At 41.7% G+C, this 18,088-nt stretch overlaps 1 protein-coding gene across 2 annotated transcripts in view; it reads left to right on the top strand.

Annotated features, from left to right (window-relative positions):
* Positions 1 to 7,167, top strand: part of nova1 (NOVA alternative splicing regulator 1) — a 52,196-nt gene extending 45,029 nt beyond the window's left edge. For both annotated transcript variants that reach the window (XM_038988987.1, XM_038988988.1), the window contains exons 3-4: positions 791 to 957; positions 6,148 to 7,167. In XM_038988987.1, coding sequence (XP_038844915.1) covers positions 791 to 957; positions 6,148 to 7,167 — 1,187 coding nt within the window. The remainder of the gene's footprint in view (positions 1 to 790; positions 958 to 6,147) is intronic.
* The last annotated feature ends 10,921 nt before the right edge of the window (positions 7,168 to 18,088 follow it).

The following is an 18,088-nucleotide window of genomic DNA, read 5'->3' as shown; positions in this document are numbered from 1 at the left end:
GGTCTCAAGTTTTTTTCCCTCTGGTTCCACATGTGACATGCTGGTAGAAATGAGGTAAAACATATTTAAGTTTTTCTTGAATGTGAATCTGTGCGAAGGAAGGAGAGAAATAAAGCAAGGCAAACGAGGGGAGTAAGAGAGGGAGAGAAAGCGAAGGAGTCAAAGGAAGAGAAGCAGGCTGTAGAACGGACATGCTGTTACATCACCTGTTTCCACAGCGCAGCTCCTTAACCATGGCAACGGAATTCCGGTAGGCCCGACAACGGGGGTGTAGAAAGAAACTTGCAAGAGGGAAGGGTGTATGGAGACTATGGACGGGGCAGTGGGGAAAGGAAAGGCCCTGCATTCCAGGGCCCTGGAAGAGTTACATAATTTAGGAGGAATCCTACTCTTTTAGCTGCTCTATTTTTGAGCGCCTACTTGGGGGGTGGAGTATTATGGGATAGGTTAGCAATTAGCACCACTGCATAAAGAAACTGTGATATCAAACCTTGAGCATCCATTTTTTTCTGCAAATAGTCACTGCATAAGTAGCTATTCAGTTATAAATTAGGTTGCTTTGCAACACTAAGTACTAGTTTTAGTAAAACAGGTACTTGATAAAAACATGTTTTATCCAAGAAATCCTGTTCCTTAAATTGAACAAGGAAGTCTCTTGGAAGTGATATACTACAGCCATAGCAGACGCTGACCCCAAGGCACAAGAATCTATGTTCTCACAAGACTGTGATCCCAAAGAAAGTAGTATTGATACACCGAGATGTATATGTTTTCTCTTCTCTCCACACAGGAACCACAGAGCGTGTATGTCTGATACAGGGTACAGTCGAGGCGCTGAATAGCGTCCACAGCTTCATCGCGGAGAAAGTCCGTGAGATGCCTCAGAGCGCCCAGAAAACAGAGCCAGTCAGCATACTGCAACCACAGACCACTGTCAACCCCGACCGCGTCAAACAGGTGAGGCACGGTCCACTCACAGTCAGCCAGCCCTGACCGACCATCATACTTGACAGATCAAAGCATGTTCCTTCCCTGATGATCTGTCTGTTTGTCTACAATATTGACATGTCATAAGCAGGGTTTCCAGGTCTAACTAAAATTTCTAACCCAATGACCACTCAAAACCCGTACAGAAGGCCTGAAAAGTAGCCCATATTTTTTCTGCAACAAGAGAGGAGTTGACACATTTATGCAATAAACCCTTTTTCCATAACGTTATCGGGCCAATTAAGAAGAAATATCGACGTAACTTGTAATGACATTAGAAGCTGCATCTGGTTTTCATCAAAATAATAAATGCGAGCTATGACGTGACGTAATAAAGGAATTTGAATATGTTGCAAGAATGCCTGGATACAGCCATTAGCCGTGTATTGGCCATATACCACAAACCCCAAAGGTTCCTTATTGCTATTATACAGTAAACTGGTTACCAACGTAATTAGAACAGTAAAACGTTTTTTTTGTCATACCCGTTCCATACTTAAGCAATACGGCACGAGGGTGTGGTATATGGCCAATATACGACGGCTAAGGGCTGTTCTTAAGCAAGACGCAACGCGGAGTTCCTGGATACAGCCCTTAGCCGTGGTATATTGGCCATATACCACAAACCCCCAAGGTGCCTTATTGCGATTATAAACTGGTTACCAATGTAATTAGAGCAGTAAAAATATTTTTTTTGTCATACCAGTGGTATACGGTCTGATATACCACGGCTGTCATTCAATCAGCATTCAAGGCTCGAACCACCCAGGCTATACGTGTAAATAAATCCCTTTTGCGCATGTGCATAACTATAAATATATCAGACAGGAGAGTTTGAGTGATGAAAGTTGGACAGAGGATTTCATAGTCTCTGCGCAAAAAAACACTTAAAAAAACTGGCAATTGTGCCGTTATTATGTCAGATGTTAAGACTACAAACCGTTATAAATGGCCCATTTGCGAGATTGTCTTGTTATTTCAATAGGCATAGGCTACAGACTAAAATCTGGGTTTATGATTGCAATTCAACTTTGCCTTGGTTTTCAAATCAAATCAAAGTTTATTTGTCACGTGCGCAGAATACAACAGGTGTAGATCTTACAGTGAAATGCTTACTTACAGGCTCCAACCAATAGTGCAAAAAAGGTATTAGGTGAACAATAGGTAAGTAAAGAAATAAAAACAACAGTAAAAAGACAGTGAAAAACAGTAGCGAGGCTATATACAGTAGCGAAGCTACATACAGACACCGATTAGTCAGGCTGATTGAGGTAGTATGTACATGTAGATATGGTTAAAGTGACTATGCATATATGATGAACAGAGAGTAGCAGTAGCGTAAAGAGGGGTTGGCGGGTGGCGGGACACAATGCAGATATCCCGGTTAGCCAATGTGCGGGAGCACTGGTTGGTCGGGCCAATTGAGGTAGTATGTACATATGTACATGAATGTATAGTTAAAGTGACTGTCCATATATGATAAACAGAGAGTAGCAGCAGCGTAAAAGAGGGGTTGGCGGGGGCACACAATGCAAATAGTCCGGGTAGCCATTTGATTACCTGTTAAGGAGTCTTATGGCTTGGGGGTGAAAACTGTTGAGAAGCCTTTTTGTACTAGACTTGACACTCTGGCACCGCTTGCCATGCGGTAGTAGAGAGAACAGTCTATGACTGGGGTGGCAATTTGACCATTTTTAGGGCCTTCCTCTGACACCGCCTGGTGTAGAGATCCTGGATGGCAGGCAGCTTAGCCCCAGTGATGTACTGGGCCGTACGCACTACCCTCTGTAGTGCCTTGCGGTCGGAGGCCGAGCAATTGCCGTACCAGGCAGTGATGCAACCAGTCAGGATGCTCTCGATGTTGCAGCTGTACAACCTTTTGAGGATCTCAGGACACATGCCAAATCTTTTTGGTTTCCTGAGGGGGAATCGGCTTTCTCGTGCCCTCTTCACGACTGTCTTGGTGTGTTTGGACCATTCTAGTTTGTTGGTGATGTGGACACCAAGGAACTTGAAGCTCTGAACGTGCTCCACTACAGCCCCGTCGATGAGAATAGGGGCATACTCGGTCCTCCTTTTCCTGTAGTCCACAATCATCTCCTTAGTCTTGGTTACGTTGAGGGATAGGTTGTTATTCTGGCACCACCCGGCCAGGTCTCTGACCTCCTCCCTATAGGCTGTCTCGTCGCTGTCGGTGATCAGGCCTACCACTGTTGTGTCGTCAGCAAACTTAATGATGGTGTTGGAGTCGTGCCTGGCCATGCAGTCGTGGGTGAACAGGGAGTACAGGAGGGGACTGAGCAATCACCCCAGGGGGGCTCCAAGGTTGATGAAAAGCGTGGCAGATGTGTAGCTACCTACCCTCACCACCTGGGGGCGGCCCGTAAGGAAGTCCAGGATCCAGTTGCAGAGGGAGGTGTTTAGTCACAGGATCCTTAGCTTAGTGATGAGTTTTGAGGGTAATATGGTGTTGAATGCTGAGCTGTAGTCAATGAATAGCATTCTCACATAAGTGTTCCTTTTGTCCAGGTGGGAAAGGGCAGTGTAGAGTGCAATAGAGATGGCATCATCTGTGGATCTGTTTGAGCGGTATGCAAATTGGAGTGGGTCTAGGGTTTCTGGGATAATGGTGTTGATGTGAGCCATGACCAGCCTTTCAAAGCACTTCATGGCTACGGACTTGAGTGAGTCATTTAGGCAGGTTACCTTTGTGTTCTTGAGCACAGGGACTATGGTGGTCTGCTTGAAACATGTTGGTATTACAGGCTCAATCAGGGACATGTTGAAAATGTTAGTGAAGACACCTGCCAGTTGGTCAGCACATGCCCAGAGCACACGTCCTGGTAATCCGTCTGGCCCCGCAGCCTTATGTATTTTGACCTGTTTAAAGGTCTTACTCACGTCGGCTACTGAGTGCATGATCACACAGTCGTCCGGAACAGCTGATGCTCTCATGCATGCCTAAGTGTTGCTTGCCTCGAAGCGAGCATAGAAGTGATTTAGCTCATCTGGTAGGCTCATGTCACTGGGCAGCTCGTGGCTGTGCTTCCCTTTGAAGTCTGTAATAGTTTGCAAGCCCTGCCATATAAGACGAGCATCGGAGCCGGTGTAGTATGATTCAATCTTAGCCCTGTATTGACGCTTTATCTGGTTGATGGTTCGTCGCAGGGCATAGCAGGATTTCTTGTACGCTTCCGGGTTAGAGTCCCACACCTTGAAAGTGGCAGCTCTACCCTTTAGCTCAGTGCGAATGTTGCCTGTAATCCATGGCTTCTGGTTGGGGTATGTACGTACAGTCACTGTGGGAACGACGTCCTCGATGCACTTATTGATAAAGCCAGTGACCGATGTGGTGTACTCAATGCCATCGGAAGAATCCCGGAACATGTTCCAGTCTGTGATAGCAAAACAGTCTTGTAGTTTAGCATCTGCTTCATCTGACCACTTTTTTATAGACTGAGTCACTGGTGCTTCCTGCTTTAATTTTTGCTTGTAAGCATGAATCAGGAGGATCTTAGCTATATGCAGGTAGCCTATAGCCCTGATAGGTCTACATCTAATTTCAGATAGCCTACAGTAGTCTAGCCAAGATGTAGGCAAGATGTAAGCAGAATGATTTAGCGGCTTGCTTCGTTCAAATTGACAGACTCATTTATTCAACATGAATAGCGAGGTGATTTCGAGGTAAGAAGTGCTTGTGTTGCCCAATAGCCTGCTGGAATAGGCTACTGAGGATGGGGTCATAATTTCAATCACTGAACCAAATATTAAGAATATGGATATGAACTGAATATGCTTGTCAACAACAGCCAGTGTTTTTTTTCTTTAGCCTAATCTGACTACTGTTACCGTCAATCTAATGCATTCTACCTACTGATCAGCAATTGTGGAGCTTTGATAACTTCCAATTTAATGAATTAATAATTGCATAATAACACAAGGCTACAACAACAATAAACTGAAGTTATAGGCTATTTATTAAATTGGTTTGCCAGCTCCAGGTAGGCTACAGAAGTGGCACTAATTGATTTGTAATGACTCCAGTGATATCGCCATTTTAACATATTTATTGTATCAAATGGTAGACTACAGTAGCCTACAATGGCAGATAAATGAATAGGCTACTTGATGGCCAACAGATATCATTCTCAACATTTCAATGTCAGTTCCATTGAGGACTTCCCCATAACAGAAGCACATGAGGGGGATCCATAACTTCCATTTCAAATTTCCACTCGCGCAGCCTTCGAGACCCAAGAACTGAACATGCATAAAACACTTCGTTTGATAATTTTTTATCTAATCGCCCAACGTCATTTTCCAGTGCTATGACACCGTTATTTCTTGATGCGCATCAGTTCTAGCATGTTAATGTTTTATGGAAAAAAAGGTTGAAAAGAAATAGTTGTCTCCATAATGACAATCTAAATAGCCCACAACTGGTAAAATGTTGTCATGACATGCGCGTCTGCTGCTATGTATCCTCTCACTCATGTAAACTCAGCCAATAGTAGACTCAGCTGCCTGCTGCAGCACTCGCTCAACAAACACTCCTCTGGCCCTCCCCACCACTCACTCACTCAGCAACAGCCTGCCTCACTGCCTGATAGTCATTAGGTCACAGTGAAATACATTTTTGTTTCTAAAGAGAAATGCAATGGCGGTCGCAGTGCAACTTAGAAGTAGCCCAAAAACCCGCAGCCCGCCACCAAAACATTTTCACCCACAACATCGTTTTCAAAGTAGCCCAATTTGGATGGAAAACCTTGGACATGGCAAACCTGGTCATAAGGGCACATGGTCAGCACATGGCAAGAACACAGTCACACTTGCCACACACTTTTTCTGACAGGGGTGAGCCTTCTTACCGGGTACTTGCCCCACAACCCGAGTCCTGACAGGGTCAGAAATATGTGAAGGCAAGGGGTTATTTTTAACGGCCGACCGCCCGCTAGGTCCTCCACAGTGCCACAGAGCTGGACGACAGCTGTAGCCTTAACCCATAGGATTAACACATTGCTGAGTAAAGCAGGGGGGCTGGGATAGTAGAATGACTCTGTGAGAGATATATTTATCTACCTCTCTTTCCTACTTAACAATCACTCACTCTCTCCCTTCCTCCCTCCCCTCCTCCCTCTGGCTCCCAACATTCCTCTGCAGGCTAAATTGATTGTGCCCAACAGCACGGCTGGGCTGATCATCGGTAAGGGCGGGGCCACGGTCAAGGCGGTGATGGAGCAGTCGGGTGCCTGGGTGCAGCTGTCCCAGAAGCCTGAAGGCATCAACCTGCAGGAGCGCGTGGTCACCATCAGTGGGGAGCCCGAGCAGAACTGCAAAGCCGTGGAGATCATCGTGCAGAAGATCCAGGAGGACCCTCAGAGCAGCAGCTGCCTCAACATCAGCTACTCCAACATCTCAGGCCCCGTGGCCAACTCCAACCCCACCGGTTCCCCCTACGCCAACTCATCTGAGGTCCTCCCCAATGCAGCCGCGGCTGCCGCCACTGCCTCCAGCCTTCTGGGCCAGGCCGGCCTGGCAGGAATGGGCGGCTTCCCGGGCACCATGTCCAGCTTCTCTGGCAATGACCTGCTGGCCATCACCTCGGCCCTCAACACACTGGCCAGCTATGGCTACAACACCAACACCCTGGGTCTGGGCCTGAACCCCGCTGCCGCCTCCGGGGTCCTGGCCGCCGTGGCTGCTAGCGCTAACCCAGCCGCTGCTGCCGCCGCTAACCTCCTGGCCTCCTATGCCAGCGATGCCTCCGGCGGCTCCGGCCACCCCGCTGTCGGCCTGGGCGGCTTCTCCCTGGGCTCGCTGGCTGCCGCCACAGGGGCCTCCAACGGCTACCTGAACGCCTCATCCCCACTGATGGCCTCTTCCCTGCTGGCCACAGAGAAGCTGGGAGATGGGGCCAAGGACGTGGTGGAGATTGCCGTGCCCGAGAATCTGGTGGGCGCCATCCTGGGGAAAGGTGGTAAAACGCTGGTGGAGTACCAGGAGCTGACAGGCGCCCGCATCCAGATCTCCAAAAAGGGAGAGTTCATCCCCGGCACGCGAAACCGTAAAGTTACCATAACAGGGTCGCCCGCGGCAACGCAAGCTGCCCAGTATCTGATCAGCCAGCGGATCACGTATGAGCAGGGTGTGCGTGCCACCAACCCACAGAAGGTGGGCTAAATGGGAAAAAAATAGTCAAATAAAGGAAGGATGGAGACAGAGAAAATAAAAGGGAATCGAGGGTCACGGCGAGGGGAAAAAAATGTCCAAATATCCGTTCAATATTTCAGTATTAAAAAGAGAAGATCACAAAGGAGGAAGAGGTGGAGAAAACCAAGATAAGTTTGTGTGATATGTGATTGTGTTTTTAGGACCGAGGTCCTGATGTTTTTAAAAAGCTGTGAGGAGTCCTTTTGATGATGGCGATTAGAGTAAAGCTGAACTGGTCCACTGCCAAGCTGCAGATCCAGGGGTGAGCACACGAGTTCACCCCTATTCAGAAACCTCATAGCTGGGTTTGTTTTGGGTTTCGTTCTCTTCCGTTTCACTCTTCTATCATTGTGTGGGTTTTTCAGCTTCAGTTGCAGACCTCCGCTCCAGGTGAGTTGAGAGTCAGTTGAGGTTCCAGACAAGCTAAAAGAGCAGAGATGGATGTTTGCTCATGCCTTTTTCCTTTGATGTTAACCTTTCTCCATGTGAACAAAGCAAAAAAGGCCTTGTCTACATGAGAGAGGTTAAATGATGCTCACCAGAGGTCGTCCAAGACCATTAGGCATCCATTTTAATCTAAATTCTTAACGGATATCACAATGTTAATGACATGCCACTGTATGATTCATATCAAAATTAAGATTTTAACACTTTGGTTGTTATAATTTTTTATTTTCATCAATTATTTATTGAAATATGGTCTCATTCAAACACGTATAGATTATTTTAACCTGTGAATTCGGGTTGATATGAATGTAAAGACAGTATTATTGTTATTTTGTTATTAACGAGGATCAAATGTTGAGTTGCAGTGACAGATATGTATAGTTTTAACCCAGAACTGCACAGTAACTATATATGAGTGTAGATCGGGGGTCAAATGTTCAATGTGAGAGGATAGATGAGACACACAGGAATGTACACACACATACACAGGAACACACACAGACAATCATTCATACATGTAGACCGCCACCCACATACACACCACTTTTGGTGCTACGAAAACATAACTACAGATAGGCCTATATCTCCTGTATTACCTAAATTGAAAATCCCTTTGGAGATTGCTCTCCCTATCCATGATTGTGAGATGCCAAGCGTTGTCCACTCATTTATAGTTTACGGGATTTAGTTATGCCTTTATGTGAGTAAAGTAAGACTGGATCTCATGCTATGATTGCCAGTCTTAATATTTTACCCCAGTAAATCAGTTGTCCTTTAGTTGCCATGGCAAACTGTTTCTTGTACCATCATGGGCAGTTTAGATCCAAATAACGTAGTTACTGGTTTAAAACCAATCGTTTTTATCCTATTGTCATAAATTGGCCATGTACTTTGAGTTTGCCAGCCGATATTGCTCCTTGGGACATACTCCTACAGTATGTAGAAATATGATTAAACCCCTATGGGAAGGAGCATCGTATCCGAAAGGGAAGACAGCACTAGACACAGCTCGAGGTATGTTACATTACCTTTTCAATTGAAGGAACATCTAACCAGAAGAGTCCCCCAAGGGAATGAAGCACTACAAAGCAGTTTTGTTAAGAAAAGCAGTTTGAACCTTATCTGTGAACAAGAAGACGATTGCTTTAGATTTAGGGTGGCTGGTAGTCAAGAGAGACACGAATGAGAAAGAAATGGAGTCACCATGAAACACATTTGGACTGAAACCATTTAGAGTTTTTTGTGAACCATTCTTCCCAATCAGAGTAAATACCAATATGGAGTCGAACAGTATATGCAGTTGGTCAGTCCAACTTGTTATCTTGCCTAAAGCAGACATCGACACTAGCTTACATTGGCAGTAGTGCATAATGCATTGCTGAAACATTTTGCTGACATTCTGTAAGGATAATTGCAGGGGGGGGGGGGGGGGGGTAATTGTCTTCTAGAACATTCTCAAACAAACAAAGATTACCCTTGCTTGCTTCTGCGCTGCTATACATTGGTTTTCATCCGAGTACACTGGGTCTATTATGACTGCACTGTGAGACACAACGAAGACACAATGCAAATTTTGCCTGTCCCTTCTTGAGCCAAGTGTTCATATGTTGATGTACATATCCAAGAAATAGGCCTACAGCTGACACACATGCATTGCATGTTCTAGAGCAAAACCAGCCGGGCAGTGAGATAAGGAACATCTCCACAAGAACATCCATAATGTGATGTCTTGGAGATGTTTTGGTTTACCAATAATATTGCACAGCAGAGAGCTGCTATACATTCATTTTAATGGAAGTCTCTTCTACTGATGAGTCCAGAGTCATCGGTCAACCATATTGTCTTTTATTAACCCAAATGACTCCTACTACATTTATTTTCCTGCACAGCAGTCCCTGAATCTTATTCGGACCCTCTTTTCCATTTCACACGTTTATCCTTATGTAACCAGAGCTCTGTGATTGGCTTTCAGTAATACAGGACCGGAAGGGATAGCGGCAGAGAATCAAAGAAAAAGCAACACTCCCTTTTTATGAGTGAAATGACCACGCCCCTCCTCCACCATACCTACTCAATAGTTATTCTAAGGAATGTTTGCTCGAGAAAGAAGTTACCTTTACCTCGTCTTACTATCAACTATGTGTTTGAGCACTCCGCATGGCATGGCATTAGCCACAAGCCCCATTACCTTGACTCAACTGAATATACGTTTCCCTTTCATTGTATTTCTGAAGGGATGTGCTGTGACTTATAACAGTACTCAATGGTGCACTGGTTATTTGAAATGGCACTCCAGTTAAAATATCTGTAACTTCCACCCGTGGGGTTCAGAAACCTTCATATTTTAGCCCTAACCTCACAAAATGTTTACGCTGATTTAAAATAAAAGCACAAATCAAGGTGAATTTAATAATATAAGCAATGCAACTAGACTTGGTTTAGAGGACTACTCTAGAGCTGTCTGATCTATACATTGTCCTCCTTTTCCGTTCATTACATTACTTACTTGGACATTTCTCCCACCCTTCATATGGTATTTTGAGTATATTTTAGACCGTTCCTATATCCAGATTCCCTTCTCTCTCTCCTCCACTCTGCTCCCCCTCTCTCTCCTTCCTGACGTCTACTCATAGGCGCTGACGTCTGGGGTTGCAGGGAGTGCCGAAGTGATCGATAGCAGTTATGCACTATAGGTCATAAGAGTATGCAAATATTTTCACAGCCCATAGAGTTCACCAGGCAAAAATGCACAGATAACAACTGCCTCCAAACTGTGACACCCCACAAGACCAACAAGCAACATTGGTTCAAACTACGGTATCAAATTCCCTACTAAAAGAAGAACAAGTAGGATTTAGACAGGCTTACATTGTAATCTATGACCTTTTAGGGGAACGGGAGAGGTTATGTATTTTTTTCTACTGGAAAGCAAAATAAGAAAGCAAATCTTTGTTCAATGAGCAAATGTCTGTTGGTTGACCAAACAGAACTTCTATTTCAGCCTTTTAACAGGAGTTTATTTCAAAAAAAGTTAATGATAGAGCGCAAGAGAAAGATGGGAACTCGTTCGTGACCTCATGCTGAAACAGTGACATCCTTTATGCATATCCTCTTATCTGAAAAATGACTAGAAATTAATTTCTGTGGAATATGTCATGTCAACATGATGTATATGTACGTTATTGTAGCTATTCTAGTTTGTAGTCCAAATGCAGTCCAGCGTCTCGTCGATACAATGTGAAACTCTATGTTATCTTTGTGTGGATGATGAAGAGTGCCAACTAAGCCTGAGTAAGATTAGCTTCGCTATTTGTTTGTGCATTACGATGACTCATCATATGGCGTCCATATTTCTGTCATTTAGTTTGACCGTAAGAAAAATGTAAAGAATATTGGAAGCAATATAGTAGCATGTTGTCCTGTTTTGTGTTTTGGTTATGTTTGTCGTATGTACCTTTGAAATTACTAATATTTTGAATTAATAGGTTTACATGTACTTTTTGTAAATTATGAAAATGCTGCTATTTGATAAGTAAAATATACAAAACATTTTAGTTGAAAAGATGTCTGGTCTGTTGATTAGAAACATGCTCTAAAAGACAGGGGCATACAATTAGGTGTATAGAATACTATACAGTATTGGTAAGATAGTAACAGTAATAATAGACTCTATAGTACAACCTGTGCCAAACTAGACTTCTGCAGCTTTTGAAATTGTAGATGTGCAATCAAATGTTAGATATCAATAACTTGTTTAGAAGTGCTGATCAAGTGCCAATCAAACAATGTTTTTAAGTTAAGAAAAGATAATCAAATACATTACTTAAGAAAACAAAGGATGGATAACTGTTTTGTGCATTGTTTTACCCCATAGCTACATAGAGTAAGAGCTAAAGATTGTGATTTTTATGGATCCATGTTGTTTTACACTCCATGCATCCCCTGTGTGTTCATTTGACCTGTGGCTTAAGCACTGCTGTTTTTCACAAATGTCTCTATAGGCCAGCATGGACTTAGCATAACATGTTATAAGCATTCATAACATAGCCAGCCATTATCAGACAAAATGTGTTTCGTGGAGTTAGGTGTTATCTTTTTGCACGTCTTCTATTGCATGGTATCAAAGTGAAATAAGGAGAGGAAAAAATGAATGCAAAAAAAATGGAGGTGTTCTCGCAACATTCAAAGACATAACGTTGCATGCAATCAGTTGTAGAGCACTTACGTTAAAACCGTCTCATATTTAAAAAATGGTTTATTGTCGTAAGTTGGGAGGGGTTCTATTATTGTCATGTTGGTCCAAATACAACATATTTCAGATCAAATTCTCATACAGTCCATCTCTTTATATTATTACAGATATGATTTTGTTTTCTTAAGGTACCATGAGAAGTATTACAAATGCGAAAATGTTAGTCAGTGTTATTCTTGTGTTTTGCTTTCTAGAATACCAGGCATGCATTTTTTTAGGATCAGGTTAAACCTCACAAAACCTGCGTAATATTTTTTACGATTTTTTATACTACAGCTTGAATTCCCAGATCTAATCTATGAATGTACTACCATTTGCTCATTATTTCTGTTGAATGTTTATCAGTCTTTAAATGTGAATTCAAGGCTGGAATGTCAACTACATGTAGCGTTAACATATTATGTCAAGAACAAATTTCAGCTATAGTCAGGTAGGCCGGACATGGCCATAGTCATAATCCAGATATGTTTCAACAACACTTCAGATTCGCTGTAAACATTATCCTGTATGTTTGGTGTTGCATAAATGCACTTTACTTTTTACAAATTACATCTCCTATTATTGGATGTGAAACAAAGCAAACAATGTTAATTTTCTGCCGTTTTTGTCATTCTTTGCTGTTGCTCTGATGTTATTGTTTTAGTAAAAAACAAACAAACACTCAAAAAAATGAAACGTTTTGTGAATGATGAGAGGGGTTTGTGTATCAGACTTCTCTGAAAAGGTGGCACCCGAGTCCTCACAATATCAATTCTCATTTCCTTTTAGCAAAGATTTGTGTTAATCGCAATGAGCAAATCTCTCTTTGAAGATAGAATCCTTTGTTGCTACATTATTTTTTTAACTTATAAATTAATGATATATACCCATTGATCCTTGAAGAATATAACTTATACATGCCTCATAAGCTTAGTTCAACTGTCGTATCACAGCAGAACCCCAAATATACGCTTGTTTTACTCCAATGTTTGCTAACAATGTAGATGTAAACAAACGCTTTATTGCCTCAAAACATGGTTAAAACTAAAATGTTAATATCATGCATGGTCAGTCCTTGCATCCATGGCTCTGTCTATGAATTTGAGTTGTTACATTTCTCCAGACCCATCCCTCAGCTTTGTAATTTTTTCAATTAAGGATTCTAGATTTAAAAGAGGGAACTTAAGAGTGGAACTGTTCCACCTTGTCATGTTGCATTCTGCTGCCTTGAAGTCTAGCGGTGGGAGTATTTTTATGAACAAATTGGCATTGAAAGCATGGTAAACCTCATACAATGTCTCTATGTGCTGTTATCAGAGTCCATATTTGTTACGTTACAGAATGCTATCCCAAGGTCTCGCTGATATAATATTAGATCAGAGACAAATACAGCACCGGAAAAATGTGATCGCTTCGGTCATACCGCTGTCAGTGTTGGTGTATTTGACGACAACAACATTTTAGAACCCTGTGTAACCTAAAATGGCCTAACTACTTTACCACATGCATGCTTTGAGTGTCTGTCTCATTCTTCTGTCATGCACTGCTACTAACCTCCATCACTGTTCTAACCTCTCCACTACAGAGTGCCAAACTAAGTCAACACCATTCCAAACATTTAAAAAAAGATATATTATTTAAAAAATAATCATCTGGATATTCACCTAACCCCCCAGTGATCCTCCTCGGGGGGGGATTCCGTTGAACTATCAGACACAGGACTAAGACGGTTCAGGCTGCTTGCCCCCGCTTCTCCTCAACTCTCTTCATCATCATTTCAGCCTACATGACATTACGATTATGTGTGGTGTTGTGTCTGGCACCTTATCTTTGACCCTTTTATGACCCTCCCATGAACTTAGTTGACCTTATCCACCCTTTGTGTGTTTTTATTATTTTGACCCCAGGTTTATTGCCAAACTTTGCTGAGACTACAACTGTATGAATTTTCATTTTGTTTGTTTGTTTTCTTGTCATCCGGATAATTCTGAAGGGTTGAAAGTTAACTAAAATGTTGATTGAAAAAAGCATGACAATGCCTTGCACACCTCTTTGGCTCCATTGCAAATATTATTTTGGGTTAGGTTTTTAATTTTGTAAAACTCTTTTTGTTTTTCCATTTCAAGAAATGGACTGTCAGCATAAGTTAAATGTTATTCAAAACTAAAAAGAGTTTTGTCAATCTGAATGACTAGTGTCTCTATATTAAGACAGAGAAGATACCATTTGAAAGTTTAGGCCTCACTTGTCCTTTGACTTAAGCATTTGCTTGGATGCCTTTACACAGACACAGTCTCAATCTGAAAGATACAAGGGCAACACTCTCTTTCCTTGAGCCATTTCAGTGAAGTACGGATGGGAGCTTTTTAATCGAGATATTTGCCAATACGAGTGCCAAATGAAATCTCCATTAAGCCAAAAGCCAGCCAGCCTACACACTGAATCTGTGGTAGCACTGGGGTGGTTCACTTCCCAATCCCATTTCTCCCAGACAACACTTCATTGTTTGACATTTGACATGACATGCCACTATTTTTATATGCTGCCAGTCTATTTACTGCTTTCCTCAGTGAAACATCTCAGAAGCAGTTCCTTTTATAACGATACACTGTTGATTAATGACAACAGCAACTATGAAAAGGGAATGAAAGGATTTTTAAAGTGTCATTTTTGTGAACTTTTTTTAATTATTATTATAAATTTATCTGAACATCATTCATTAATAGATTTAAGGGTAATGACTATATAATGTAACTGTAGTACTGTGTTTGTAAAAAAAATCTGTGAGTTGTGTTTTATGACTCGTGGACTACCAGTGAAGTCAGCATTTCAGTGTTAATATATTGAATTGTTTTTTAAAGATTATTTTTGCGATGGCAACAGCAACAAAGAGTCATTATAAATGTTCATTTTAGCATCACTTGTCTTCTGTTCCTTTATTCTCCTCCACCTCTACTCTCTGCCTCATTGGAGTGAAAGGTCTTGAGTTGATAAAACTGCATGCAATATGCTCACCGACATGTTTGTTTTCTAAATGGAGTGCTGAATCTTCGCTTATGAAGTAGTTCATGAAACATTTACATATTTCTATTTAACCTTTATTTAACTAGGCAAGTCAGTTAAGAACAAATTCTTATTTACAATGACGGCCTACCCCAGCCAAAACCTAACCCGGACGACATTGGGCCAATTGCGCTCCGCCCTATGGGACGCCCAATCACGGCCGGTTGTGAAACAGCCTGGAATCTAACCAGGGTCTGTAGTGATGACTCTGGCACTGTGATGCAGTGCCTTTAAACGCTGCGCCACTCTATATCTCCAAATCATAACTGCGGTTTTATTGTGCATGTTCTGTATGAGTGCTGTCCTAATCGTTGTTCAAGGTCTTGGTGAAAGCCAAAGTTAGCGTCTAAGCTAATTAGTGTCTACCTGGCACAGACATCTATTCAACGTCTATTCCACGTTGGTTCAATGTAATTTCATTGAAATTATGTGGAAACAATGTTGATTTAATCATTGTGTGCCCAGTGGGTAGTTCTAGTACAGTGGTGTGTGGGCAGAATGTTGGAGCGTTACAGATATAGCTGAGATCTTAATTTGATCACCCTGTTGTTGCAGGAAATTCCCTGCACAGCAGGAAATGCAAACTTGTAGTGTATTCAAGGTTTGAAAAGACTTCTAAAGTTAGTAATTTCCACTTCAAAATGTCAGACTTGATTTGCCCTAACTAAACATCTCCATTAATTATAATCCACACAATAATTCATATTTTCTATTGATGCAGGATTATTTTCCTGCTGTGAGAAACTGGTAAAATGTATATCCTACACCTGTATCTGTTTTGTGAACCTGTGAAGTTCTTCAAATAGGCCAGAACCTGTTGAAGTTACCTTGATCTACAGTGCCTTTAGAAAGTATTCACACCCCTTTACTTTTTCCACATTTTGTTGTGTTACAGTGTGAATTTTATTTTTATTAAATTTAGATTTTGTGTCACTGGCCTACACACAATACCCCATAATGTCAAAGTGGAATTATGTTTTTAGAAATGTTACATAATTAATTAAAAAGGAAAAACTGAAATGTCTTGAGTCAATAAGTATTAAATCCCTTTGTTATGGCAAGCCTAAATAAGTTCAGGAGTAAACATTTGCTTAACAAGTCACAAAAATTGCATGGACTCACTCTGTGTGCAATAATAGTGTTGAACATTATTTTTGAATGACTTTCTCATCTCTGTACCCACACAATTACCTGTAAGGTCCCTCAGTCGAGCAGTGAATTTCAAAAACAGATTCAACCATAAAGACAAGGGAGGTTTTTCAATGCCTTGCAAAGAAGGGCACCTATTGGTAAATGGGTAAAAAAAAAGCACACATTGAATATCCCTTTGAGCGTGGTAAAGTTATTATTTTATGGTGTATCAATGCACCCAGTCACAACAAAGATACAGGTGTCCTTCCTAACTCAGTTGCCAGGGAGGAAAGAAACTGCTCAGGGATTTCACCATGAGGCCAATGGTGACTTTAAAACAGCTACTGAGTTTAATGGCTGTGATAGGTGAAAACTGAGGATGGATCAACAACATTGTAGTTACTCCACAATAGTAACCTAATTGACAGAGTGAAAAGAAGGAAGCCTGGACAGAATAAAAAATATTCCAAAACATGCATCCTCTTTGCAACAAAGCACTAAAGTAATACTGCTAAGAAATGAGCCAAAGCAATTCACTTTTTGTTCTGAATACAAATTTTATTTTGGGGGCAAATCTAATACAACACATTACCGAGTACCACTCTCCATATTTTTTTGTAATCGTTAAGGACTGGGGAGTTTTTCAGGATAAAAAAAGAACGTAATGGAGCTAAGCACAGACAAAATCCTACAGGAAACCCTGGTTCAGTCTGCTTCCCAACAGACACTGGGAGATGAATTCACATTTCAGCAGGACAATAATCTAATACACAGGGCCAAATCTACACTGGAGTTGCTTACCAAGAAGACAATAAATGCTGAGTTACAGTTTTGACTTAAATCTACGGCATGACCTGAAAAGGGTTGTCTAGCAATGATCAACAACCAATTTGACACAGTTTGAAGAATTTTGAAAACAATAATGGGCAAATGTTGCACAATCCAGGTGTGGAAAGCTTTTAGAGACTTACCCAGAAAGACTCACCGCTGTAATCGCTGCCAAAGGTGATTGGGGATCATGGCTCAACATTTTCAAGTCTTGCCATAGATTTTCAAGTCAAAACTCTAAATTTGCCACTCAGGAACTTTCACTGTCTTATTGGTAAGCAACTCCAGTGTAGATTTGGCCTTGTGTTGTAGGTTGTTGTCGTCCCGTTCAAGGGTAAATTTCTCTCACAGTTGCTGGTGTGAAGCAGGTTTTCCTCTAGGATTTTTGCCATATGTTTTTATCCTGAAAAACTCCCTAGTATTTGTCGATGTCAAACTGCCTCCTTATTTTCAAGCATGGTGGTGGCTGCATCATATCCGTGTTTACTCAGTTACGTTTTGGATTTGTCACAAACAGAAGTCTTTGCATTTAGGCCAAAAAGTGTATCCCTTTGCAGTATTACTTTAGTGCCTTGTTGCATACAAGATACAAGTTTTGGAATATTTTTATTCTGTATATTGTATTCTTCTTCTCACTGTCATTTAGGTCATTATTGTGGAGTCACTACAAGGCTGTTGATCCATCCTCAGTTTTCAACCATCACAGACACTGAACTCTGTCACTGTTTTAAAACCACCAATGACCTCATGGAAGTTTAATTTCTTTCCTGCAGCTCAGTTCACAAGGACGAATGTATCTTTGATGTATCTGGGTGATTTCATATATGTAATCTACGGCATAATTATTAACTTGACCATGCTTCAAGAGATATTCAATGTCTGATGTGTTACTGTTACCCATCTACCAATCACTACCCTTCTTTATGAGGCTTTTTAAAAGATCCCTGGTCTTTGGAAATAAAATAACATTTTATTGGTCGCATACACATATTTAGCAGATGTTATTGTGGGTGTAGTGAAATGCTTGTAGGGTTTTTTTTTCATCAAATTTGCTTTGTTAAAGTCCCCAGCTCCAATAAATGCAGCCTCAGGATATGTAGTTTCCATTTTCCACAAAGTCCAGTGTAGTTCCTTGAGGGCCGTCATGGTATCGGAGGACCGTCGTGGTATCGAAAGTTGAATCTGTGCTTG

The sequence above is a fragment of the Salvelinus namaycush genome, chromosome 3 (assembly GCF_016432855.1).
Source record: "Salvelinus namaycush isolate Seneca chromosome 3, SaNama_1.0, whole genome shotgun sequence".
In the NCBI taxonomy this organism is placed as follows: Eukaryota; Metazoa; Chordata; class Actinopteri; order Salmoniformes; family Salmonidae; genus Salvelinus; species Salvelinus namaycush.
The sequence above is the reverse complement of the archived record's forward strand: the minus strand, read 5'-3'. Positions and strand labels throughout refer to the sequence as shown.